The following is an 11263-nucleotide window of genomic DNA, read 5'->3' on the forward strand; positions in this document are numbered from 1 at the left end:
GAAACTAAGGGGGCATGTGAGACTCCAGATTCAGGATCATAACTTTGGATTCCCTCCAATCAGAATAAGAGGAAAAGTCTTTCAGCACTTTGGAAGGTATGGAAGCTGAAGTGATGCTGAAATACATCTTAGACACCATATGTTAGGAACAGTGCCTGTAAAAATATCACAGTAAACGATATATTTTCTTGACTGGCTTAATACAAAATTACACTAGCTTCTTTGAAACTACTGCGAGCAGCGACACCTGCTGTCGTAAGCTAAAACCGCGTGTCGTTTTACACGTGGAACTTTAGCTTCCGAAAACATCAGTTCCTCTACGGACCTAAATATGCGCTGCACACGAGTCAGGCATGGCGTCCTTCAACCATAGACGTTTGTAATAGACATTTATCTGTTTGCTCTGTTTGAGGTATTTTTTTTGCGTGGCTGTAGGAACAGTCGTGAAAATGGCGAGCAGGACCGTGTGTCGAGTTTTCCAGCGACGTGAGTACCAGTTGTTATCCGTGTAGCACTAGCATATGTAGCTGGTCAGGCTTGTGACAGTTAGCTGTAAGCTGCAGTAATGCTCCTTTAAAGCTGGATTTAATTGTCATAGAAATAAGTAATACAATAAAATATATTTTTTACGGTTTTATATTGTAAAGAGAAAGTACTGGAAACAGGAGGGTCACCGCAAGAAATGTTAGAGCAGCTTTGGGATGTGTTGGAACAGGAGATTCCCATCATGGACGTGCAGCCGACAAATCTGCAGCGACTGTATGGTGCTGTCATGTCAATGTGGAGCAAAATCTCCGATGAATGTTATCAGCACCTTATTGAATCAATAACAGGAAGGCACAGGTTAAGTACATAGTAGTTTTTCAGGTGAAAGGAGGTCCAGCTCAGTGACAGCAGGTGTACCTAATAAAGCGCCTTGTATGTGCGCGGGTGTATAACGGTACAAACTCATGGCAATATCTAAAACTCTGTTTTAGAGTCACGGTTGGGTACAGCAGACGAATAATAATGATGATGATGATGAAAAAAGTCGACTTCTTAGCTTTAGTTTCCTTAAATAATTGTACAATAAATATTTGTATAAAGGTCTAAAGCAGGAGTCGGCAATCTTCGACATCGAAAGAGCCTCTGAAATAAAATATAAATTACAACATATAGATAACATAGATAATTCACTTCAATTAACCATTAACGGCAGACCTGCTACCTGTACGTCGTGTGTTCAACTTCCTCACATTACAGGATCGTTTACACTCTGGTTTCCTTTAAGTTCTTCTTTCCATCCATCCTGCCCATCCACAGGCTTTGCATCCGCTGTGGCAGCTCAGCGTCCATCTCTGGCTGAGGTACGCAGTCAGCGTAACGCCGTCTTCTCCAGAGAGCAGGCCAGGCAGAGAGCTCTGTACCCCCGCATCGAGAAGATCGAGGTGTCCATGCAGGGCCCTGGGCTGGACGGTGCGCTGCTCGTCATGAACAAAGGAATGTCCACCCCGCTGAGCTGCGCCAGACGTGAGTGAAAAGAACAAACCGATTATAAATTCTCCACCGTAAGCTTCAGTTGCACGTGTTAATAACGTGTTGTTACATGTTTCACTCCAAACAAACGCTCTGTCACTCTCAGATCTGACGGAGCATCATGTGACAAACTCAGCTCTGGCTCTTGTGGACGGAGAACCATGGCCTCTCCACCAGCCCCTCACCCACTCCTGCTCACTCACTCTGCTCACGTTTAAAGACAACGACCCCACACTGGTCAACGAGGTACTTTAACAGACAAACGTTCTCTCATAAATTCAGCTTGCTGCTGAAGGATCACACCTTTTATTTGAGAAAAGAAAATATTGTTGACAACAGAACATCAGAGCTGCAAGTCCAGTAAAGACGTGGAAGCCAGTTTGTAGAATAAGTGAATACTTGAGTGTTAGTCCTGTCCTCTTGTCTTGTGCTCAGGTGTACTGGCGTTCCTGCGCTGCCCTGCTGGGTCAGGTGCTGGAGACCGCCTTCAAGGATGATTATACTGTGGAGCTGCTCAGCACACGGGACGTGCCAGGTATAAAACCACTGTTTACCCTGACCCCGAGTATGTGTCTTCAGAAGTTTGACCTCGAGTGTTTTACCTGGTCTTTGTTGACTCATGTTAAATAATTTAAAAAAAAACAAGGTAGTGTTTAGTTAATGACGTATGTTACATATCTTGATATTTGATATTTAAGCATTTTTTTAAGTGAAAATGTTGCTTTGACATTTCTGCTTCTGCTGTGCTGACTTTGTATTTCCCTGCAGTCCTCTCTGGGGCCTTCTGCTGTGACGTGGTGCTCGACCCCCAGCTCGACTCATGGACTCCCTCTGAGGTGCGTGTATGGTCCAACGCTCTATTACGCCACTGCAGTCGCTGCCGACATCATTTCTGTTTACCTAGATGGTGAATATTCATCTGTTTTACTGCAGTGGCAGCTACTCATGGCCTCTTGAATACAACTCAGGGCTCGCAAAATTTCAAAATCCCTGGCAGGCTCTCTTCAGTTTTTGGTAGCCCAAAATAAATTTAAGTAGCCCGAAAAAAAAAAAGAGAACAATTTTCTGATTGATGTTTTGTTTCCTTTACAATATTATAGTTTAATGTATAATATTGTAAAGGAAACAACTTCAGATCCTGAATCTCAAATTTCCACTGAAGTCCCGGGTAAGAGGTAAGTGGAACCAAGATCTACAACATTTGCTTTTTGAAGTTTGCAAAGACGGCTAAATTTTGCTAATGGTAGTTCACTCTGTGCAACATAGTTCGCTGTTCTAAACAGATTTTTCAGGACTTCTTGTTGTGCTTTGTTTATTTTTAGTATGTTTTTGCAATTGGTGTTTGTTCCGGGAAAGATATTGCAGACTGGGCAATAATGCATTTCTTGCATTTCTCATGGGTTCTGATGGGTCTTTCTTAAAATTACTGGTCCCAGTAACAAAGGCGCTTGTCGACGCAGATATCGAGGGAAACTCACGACACACCCGGCAGAACATTATGTTATTTAGCTCGTCATATTCCAGCCACAGAAATTCTTTTGTCCATGAAACCAAAAAAAGCTGCGCTTTCTTTTTGCCTCATAGTCTGATTTGTTTTGTGGTAAGCTTTTCTTTGGCTGCCCCTTCTTCATCCTGACCCGTCTTATTTGGCTCTGCAGAACTAAAATACCTGCATAAATCCATCTGTTTTTATACACAAACACACACCCATCACGGTCAGCGATTCTCTGTGCAATCAGCCTCTATCACATGTTCAAGTTTGCTTGTCATGTTTGAATAGTGAGCTAATGAGTGATAAGACGATGTCAGAAGAATTGGTGCGCAATTAATCTGTGACTCACCAATACTGCCGCTCTCTATACGCACAGTGAAAGTGAAAGCAAAAAACAAGCGCAAATTCAAACATGTGACATTGAGACATTGACAGTGGCTCTTCAATGCTAATTAGATAATTACCCAGCTACATTTGCGAAAGAATGCAAAAGCATTGACATATATTTTTCCTTTCTACGATAGCCCGACGGGCGGGGCTGAGTTAGATTTTGGTAGCCCGACTGGAAAAAGCCCCGTGACTCTAGAAAAACCTACAACTGTTCAGGCAGGTTGTAGTTTTTACTGTAAGAAGTAGTGACATCCAGCTAATGTTAAGTTTCTCTTTAATGAGATTTTCCATTCAAAAATCAGCTGATGTTTTACTGTCTGTTTCTTTTCAGGAGTCATTACGCTCTTTGACCAGAGGAGCCCAGCAGCTCATCCACCAAGACCTGGCCTGGGAGCCTCTGGAAGTGGCGCCCTCTGTGGCACTGGAGGCTTTCTCACACAGCAGGTAGACTGGCATCTGAGTACTGCTCAGCTGTGTAGACAGCTGACACTTCCACGTACCTCCTTTCACGACTCATTTAGGTTTAAATGCTTTATTTGTTGTATTTTCTCCTACTCTGGCAGGTGTAAGCAGGAAGAAGTGGAACAGAAAGCATCTCAAAATCCTAAAGGCACAGTGATGCTCTACAGGTGACACTGCATTTAAAGTACAAAAAGAGAGACCTGGCCAAGAGAGCAGCACACAACGCAACCAATGCATGCTCAAATAAACGAACAGATACAACTGACGCACAGTTCAAGAAAGAAAACACAACATCCAGATATCGGCATATCTCCTATGCAGTAACATATCAAGAGCGGGACCACCTTTAGGAGCAGTCACTTAAACTAAGAGAACTATTTGGCACTGAAGTTGGTACTAAACTCGAGACAGGTATCCTAACTTTAGTTAGAGTTTATGAATTTGCGTCTCCTTTGACTTTGCAGGCTGTGCTTCTGCATTTAGCAAATATGTGTAACAGTATTTGGACACTGAGCAAACACCAGTAGACTGAAACTTTCCTTATTGCACTGCATGACGGGCAGAGTAGAATCTTTCATTATTCCTGCACTTACCTGAACTCAACCAACCATGTACCCGTTTTGGTAGATGTGGCGACCATGTACTCCTGAGTGGGGGCCCCCTGGTGGCCAGAACAGGCCTGTGCTCCCAGTATGAGGTGACGGCCCTCCACAGCCTGGGACAGGGATCCTGGGGCCTCCATCGTCGAGCACAGGGCCTCTCCCTGCCTCTGCAGCTTCAGGTGAGAAAGTGTGTTTAGTATAAGCTGTATATATAGGAACAGTTATCCATTTTTTTAATTGCATAATTTCTTCCAGTATCTTCTCACATACTAAGGGCACTGGTAGGTTGAGTGACATATGATTGTAAACTTCATACATGTTTTAGTGCTTTGATTGTTAGGACTGTAAAAGTGATGTAAAGCAGTCCAGCCCACATTAAATAAAGGCTTTATTGTCCATGTTTTTCTGTTTTAATATCCTTAAAAGCGTTGCAGCAGTGGAACAAAAGCTAATCAAATGGCACTTGATTGTCCATCTGTTACAACAGTTTTTCATGCACAATTGCCAAGAATTGTGTGATGTATAAAAAGCACTTTATTGTGTCTACATGTGCCTCCAAGTCACGTTTTCCTCTCTCTGCAGGCTCACCACACAGTCTGGAGGAAACTGAGGCAACGGGCAGAGAAACTGGTAAGAACAGCAAATGTGCTTCAATCTAATAAAAATATGTTTGAGAAAAGAACAGCAAATGTCTCCGTTTTTTAGCTCTGAGGAACTGAAACCAGCCCAGAGAGAACTCTTAATGTCTGGACGGTGTTGAGTATTTGTCCAGTAGCCAGAGGTTAGGATTTAGCACTCTGTTTTTATTACCGTGCATTATTATGTTGGCAAAAACCGAGTCAGGAAGTATCGCGGGCTGTAATCTCAAGGAAAAGGCAGGTCTCATCCTCCTCATGAAGGACAAAGGCTGCTTTCTGAAGCCGACATCAAAAACACAAACGCCAAGTGAAGATCCGAGGGAAAAATATTTTTAAATCTCTGCATGTTCAAGGCTCTACTTCTAGACGCCTGGATTGATGCGAAAGGTGAATCCGCTCCGTCTGCATAACCGAGCTTGACTCGAGCGCTGAAAGATAGACGCATCAATTCTGCAAATTCAAACTAGGTTATGAGTTAATTTTGGATGGAGCCATCTAGGCGAAATAGATTTCGCTGCAGCCTTTCTGGCATCCTCGGTGCATCACTGATTGCGTAATTAAAAAAAAAAAAAGATGTACTCATTAATAGACGCACTTAATTTGGCAACTGATGATATACTGTGCTCCATGGCCTACATTTTATACACAGAGATGGGATACTCGGGGAATTGAAAATGGCACTTTTAAGAACAAAAGTCTGAAGACCTGAGTTGGATTGATATTAAAATTGTGAAATATTTGGATCATATATTTATGGAGTTTTTAAGAGCGCAGGATTAGCATGCTGACCTCCTCCAGGAGAGGCTGCACATCAGTTTTATAGTCTTGGAGGTCACTGTTATATATTATCAGCCAACCTTCTAATGCATGCCGTGTTTGTCGTGCACACGAGGTGTACGAAGGGCAGCCGCTCTGTCCCGTTTGTCTCGTGTTATCAGAACGTCGCTACTGCTAATCAGTGGAAGAGCTATAAAGTGAAAGAGGCCTAGAAGATCTCTGAAGGACAGCTATGTTGCACCATAAGAAAGCATATGCAGGCCGACATGCCAAATGCACCTCCTCTCCTTCTCTTCTGCAGCCTGCAGAGGCAAACAGACGTCATTTTAAGACCACATGAGTGTTTTTCATTCCTTTTAAGCAGCCCGAGGCTGGCTGTTCTTGTCATGCTCAGCGCTTTGAAATAAAGCCGTCTTTCCTTAATGTGGAGGGAAAAACTGCTGAGAAACAACCTTCACTATTAAACAGTTAAACAATGGCTGGATTCACTGCAATGCTTCAAATCCAGGTTCGTGTGTTTTTATTTCAGCCTGTGCCTTTAAGTGTGATTATTAATGATCAATTATTATGAATCTGGCAGGTTAAAGGAATAGATAGCAGTAACTCTGTTAGCATCGTCACCATTCTGGTGCCTGACATCATATTGTGAAGTGTAGATCGGTCTTTACGGTGAAAGTCACCATGTTCGTGACTCGTGTTCACTGTTCAGCTGTTTTAAGTCAAAGCAGCATTTCATCAGATGATGTCAGACTACCAAAACAATTTTCTAAATTACAACATTTACCGTGACGATCGAGCGCAGTTTAAATTGCAGCGTTTGAGGGTTACAGATGTTGTGTTTGCTCAACATGGCAGTATGTCTTTAAAATGACCCGCAGCGTCCTTTGGCTTTAGGTGATTCTTCTGCACCGTTTTGCAAATGATAATGCTGGTATGAAGTGGGGGGCTTGGAATTGCAACAGCTCTCTCTCTCTGATAGACATGCAGCTGGTAAAAGAAATATTGAACACGTCACCAATTTTCTAAGTAAATATATTTCTTGGGTGCTGTTGAGATGAAATCCTCACCAGATGTCAGCAACAACCCGCCCAATCCACACATGCAAAGAAATCAAAGATAGATGGTGATGACAGCTTTTGGCCCGTTCTTCCACACAAACAGGCTTACATGGGTTCCTTCTTTAGCTTAAGTTCTTTCTGTAGATCATCAGCTGGATTCGGGTCCCATGATTGGCTTTATTTTTTTTCTCTGAGAGTTTCCTTGGCTGTGTTTGGGAGCATGTTCTCACTGAAATGTCCACCCTCGTTTCATCTTCGTCATCCTGGTAGATGGAAGCAGATTTTAATTTGTCCGTTCATCCTTGCTCTAATTATATGAAGGAAGTGCCATATGCTGAAAAACAGCCCTGCACCATGATGTCCCCACCTTCAAACTTCACTGTTGGCGTGGTGCTTTTGGGGTGACATGCAGCGCCTTTGGACCTCTATGGTTTGATTTCTTTGTGTGTGTGGATTGGATAAGTTGCTGCCAACAGCCAGTGAGAATTTCATGTTAATAGCAGCTTTAGAAATATATTTACTTAGAAAATAGATGACATGTTCAATACTAAAACGCGCCGTACATCTAGACAACAGAGAGAGAAACTTCAGTTATCTAAATGGACTTGTTAAGGTTCATTCGCTGGGATTACACGAAGGTTTTTCTTTTAAAATGCACACTTTTTGGTTATTTATGTGTTGCATCCCTGCTTCTAGCTCTTTGTCTTCTGCCTCAGAAGGCTCATGAAGCCTCTGAATCTTTCACTGATGTCAAATTGTCTGGCCTTTTTGACAGGCGTAATTTGTTACATCATTAAGTTGAAAGATTAGTGTTATTTGGTTCACCCCCAGTATGTGCCAGCCTACGGACTCTCCAGGAACAGGTTTATAAAAACAGCGAGACGTGGGCGGATGCGTTTTGTGAGCCGGCTGCAGGCAGTAGGGAGGCATGTCCCCTGTCTGCCTCCAGCTGGCCAAAACACCACCGCCCACACTGCAAACAGATTCTTCCAAATTTCCCCCCACGGTGGGCATCATGCCCCCACAACCCACTACCACCACTACGGAAGCTTTCTTTTTAAAAATATATGCAAAAAGATATTTTAGCTTATTTCTGATGAAAGTAGGATGGAGAGGGGATGTAACGGTCTGGGAATGTTAGTTTCTCTTCTCTCTGTTTTCACGTTTTTGTTTTCTACACAGGTGGATGTGCCGGGTCCTGAAGTAGCAGCTCCACCATCTCCTCCCAACTCACCTCAACTTCCAGCCAGCCACTAACCACCTCTGTAACCTTCCACGTAAACACTTTAACTGATTAGATCATTTGTCCAATAAATGTATAAAAACGTGAGAAATCTCTTGCATTTATTTATTTTCTTATTTAATATTGCTGCAAATTGAAACGAACGCCAGTATTGTTGCGCAAAACGCAGTAGCCTTTGTATTCGGCGTGATTAACAGTCGTGATTGTGGGTGGGTGCGTTTGTTCTTGTATCAGCAGTTTTCCTTAAAAACAAAAGCTGTGTGCGTGCATGCGTACATGTGTAAATTGGCCAGAGGTCAGGCAACAGTGCATCTGTTGCGTCTATCACTTGGCAAACAGGTGGCTCTCAATCCTCTGAGTGCATTTGGCATGTGTGAGCAAGCCTGAGGATTTGAGTCATGAGGCAGCATCGTTTCCCTTTTTTTTTTCTCCTTCTTGATTCCTGGTAAATTGACACATTCGACAACAACACATTTTTTGAGAAGTTGCAATTTTAGCCTGAAATCTACGGTGTTCGATACTTTAAAGTAAAAACATTCCTTTATGCTTTAAAATTAAAAGAATCTGCAATGAAACATTCTGTCCGTTAAGTTCGATACACATGGCTGTAAATAAATTATCAATAAAATTGCAAAATGGGGGGGAAAAAACGGAATAAACAAAATTGACATTTTTCACATTAAGTTTGGTGTTTATAATGTATAGAACATCTGCAAATATTAGTAAGCTGTCAAAACACAGTTAACAATTATAATTAGTGTAATTTCACAGACTGTATTTTATAATTGTGCTGTTTATTTTCAAATAAACCATAAAACTGACGTTATGGAGAAGGAATAATAAAAAATCTGTAAAGATTTATTCTTAAGGCATGCATAAGTTTAATGAGATTGAACAATAAATGTTAATTGCCTGTGAAATTACAGACTTGGATCGTTCAATGCGAGTTAACTGTCAAATCTGAGGGTTGCTTACAAGGGGTCAGTGTGGAAAAAGTTCAAACAGCACTGTGGGCGTGGCAACCTTCTAAAATTGTCATCTTACTATATAATAAACCCAAATGGTAACTGTAGCAAGTTTAAGCCTCGTTGAGTTTATTGTAGCAGTATTTTATCATAATATTAGGTTTATCATTTTTACACATGTAAACGCCATTAATATATATATGTGTGTGTGTGTGTGTGTGTGTGTGTGTGTATATATATATATCACCTTCTGCCTGCAGATGGAAATGAGCTAAAACATCATTTATCTTTTCTATCATTAAATAATAAATTGTCTGACTACAAACATGAAGAAAAAATAGCATTGGTCCACACAAAAAAACATGTGTGTTTAATAGGGGTGCAACGATACACAAAATTCACGGTTCGATTCGATACTTTGGTGTCACGGTTCGATATTTTTTCGATACAAAAAAATGTTCATGCCTTTTTAATTTGTCATTTATTAAAATTATAAATATATATTTTAACTCAAAAGTACAGTTTTTAAATGTAATGTTGCTGAAACAACAAAAATAAAAAAAATAATCTGATCGAGGAATCACTCATCTTTGGAAAAGAGAGTTTATTACAGAGAAATGGCTCTTTCCAAAATAAAAGCTATACTATCCGCTTCTTCTGGGCTATATTCTCAGCAGCATAAGGAGAATCATGTGCTAACGGCTGTCTAAATGACTCGGGTAAAGTTTGTAGCATGCGTGCTTGTTGTTTTTGTCTGCTTCCACTTGTCTTTGCACTAGGATGATGTCGGCGTAAATGTGCAGTCATATTCGTTGTGTTCCCACTAGTGCTGTCAGCGTTAATCTGAAATGACGTTAACGCCACAACACGGCAAATCTCCGTTAACGAGCTACCGGATCGCCCCGTGCGTGGGGCTGGACGGCCAACACGTTAACGAGCTAACTGCGCTAACACACTAGTTCCCACCCATGTAATTGAGCATTGCGTGGCACATCCAACATACTGTTTTACTTTAGTCCATGACTCGCTTACTCAGGGTCATACGTCACATGAAAACCAAAATAGTTCCAAAGGCCAGATCTGAATGAGGGTGGGGGAGGTTCAATTTGCCATGTTGCAACGAGCTTAGCTTCTGTCTTGCTAGCTTGTGCTGCGCTTGGTGGATCTGCCCTCGACAGTGCAGCCTAGGCGGAGTAGTCAAACGCAGATCCACTGAGCTCTCAACACAGACAGCATCGTCAGAAGGAAAGTTGATAAATAAATTAAAACATTTGTATTGTTCGATACATATGCGTACCGAACCGAAAGCACTGTATCGAACGGTTCAATATCGATACGAGTATCGTTGCACCGCTAATATATATATACTGTGTAAACTTAAAGATACAGGACTATTTTCCAAAACAAGAAAAAAAAATTCCATGTTTAAATAAAATGTCTTTATTTTTCCGTGATCGTAAAGTTCTGTTATTTCACTGTATTTTTCTGGCACACCACATGCTGCCCTATTACTGTAGGTGGCTGGATGGTAGGGGGGGGGGTTGTTTTGGTTTGTCTGTTTTTTGTTTTTTTTACAGTGTACACTCTTTAAAACACTGGCTACATCTTGTTTAACATCTGTTTATTGATTAGTTCTGGTAAAGTTCCCATATCTGGGATACATAAAGTATGTCTTATGTTTAATGGATTCCAGTGACTTTCTTTGGGTGTCTTTAGATCATTTGAGATTAAAAGTGAATGCCAGGAACCATAAAACAGAAAAAAACACCCATTTCTGGTCAAATTATTATGTTTGTTTCTCAGTAACATTCAACTTTTCCCAAATTGGATTGGAAACAATGTAAGATTGCGCAAAGTCTCTGGCCAGAAAAGCTGCAAACTATGCAGCTGTTGTCCCATCTCAAGCATCCTGCTGCTACCCCCACCCACCCAAAAACACCCTGACAGTGTGTGAGACACACCCAAACACACATGCCTCAGATTCAGTCCCAGTTGAGATGTTTGACTCGGTGCCCTGATGCCCTGAATTCCCCTCTCCTGCAGCACTTTAGAGGTGTTTAGGAACTGGTGCTGCACAGATGATTAAAATTGAATAACTACAAAAATACTGTGAAATAATGC

General features: G+C 41.6%; 1 protein-coding gene across 1 annotated transcript; it reads left to right on the top strand.

Annotated features, from left to right (window-relative positions):
* The first annotated feature begins 299 nt into the window (after positions 1-299).
* Positions 300-8264, top strand: mrpl39 (mitochondrial ribosomal protein L39). Its single transcript, XM_005920007.3, has 10 exons — positions 300-486; positions 1303-1509; positions 1622-1761; positions 1951-2050; positions 2284-2351; positions 3729-3841; positions 3961-4026; positions 4487-4640; positions 5044-5091; positions 8117-8264. The coding sequence occupies exons 1-10, from the start codon at positions 450-452 to the stop codon at positions 8189-8191; spliced, it is 1008 nt and encodes a 335-aa protein (XP_005920069.1). The 5' UTR covers positions 300-449; the 3' UTR covers positions 8192-8264.
* The last annotated feature ends 2999 nt before the right edge of the window (positions 8265-11263 follow it).

The sequence above is a fragment of the Haplochromis burtoni genome, unplaced genomic scaffold (genome assembly GCF_018398535.1).
Source record: "Haplochromis burtoni strain Fernald_Lab_line unplaced genomic scaffold, NCSU_Asbu1 Contig_40, whole genome shotgun sequence".
NCBI lineage: Eukaryota > Metazoa > Chordata > Actinopteri > Cichliformes > Cichlidae > Haplochromis > Haplochromis burtoni.

Excerpts from the sequence above, each read along its gene's own strand:
- mrpl39 (XM_005920007.3), top strand. The coding sequence starts at position 450 with ATGGCGAGCAGGACCGTGTGTCGAGTTTTCCAGCGAC. Across the intron at positions 3,842-3,960 it reads GAGGCTTTCTCACACAGCAG|GTGTAAGCAGGAAGAAGTGG; the intron begins GTAGACTGGCAT and ends CTACTCTGGCAG. Across the intron at positions 4,641-5,043 it reads CCCTGCCTCTGCAGCTTCAG|GCTCACCACACAGTCTGGAG; the intron begins GTGAGAAAGTGT and ends CTCTCTCTGCAG.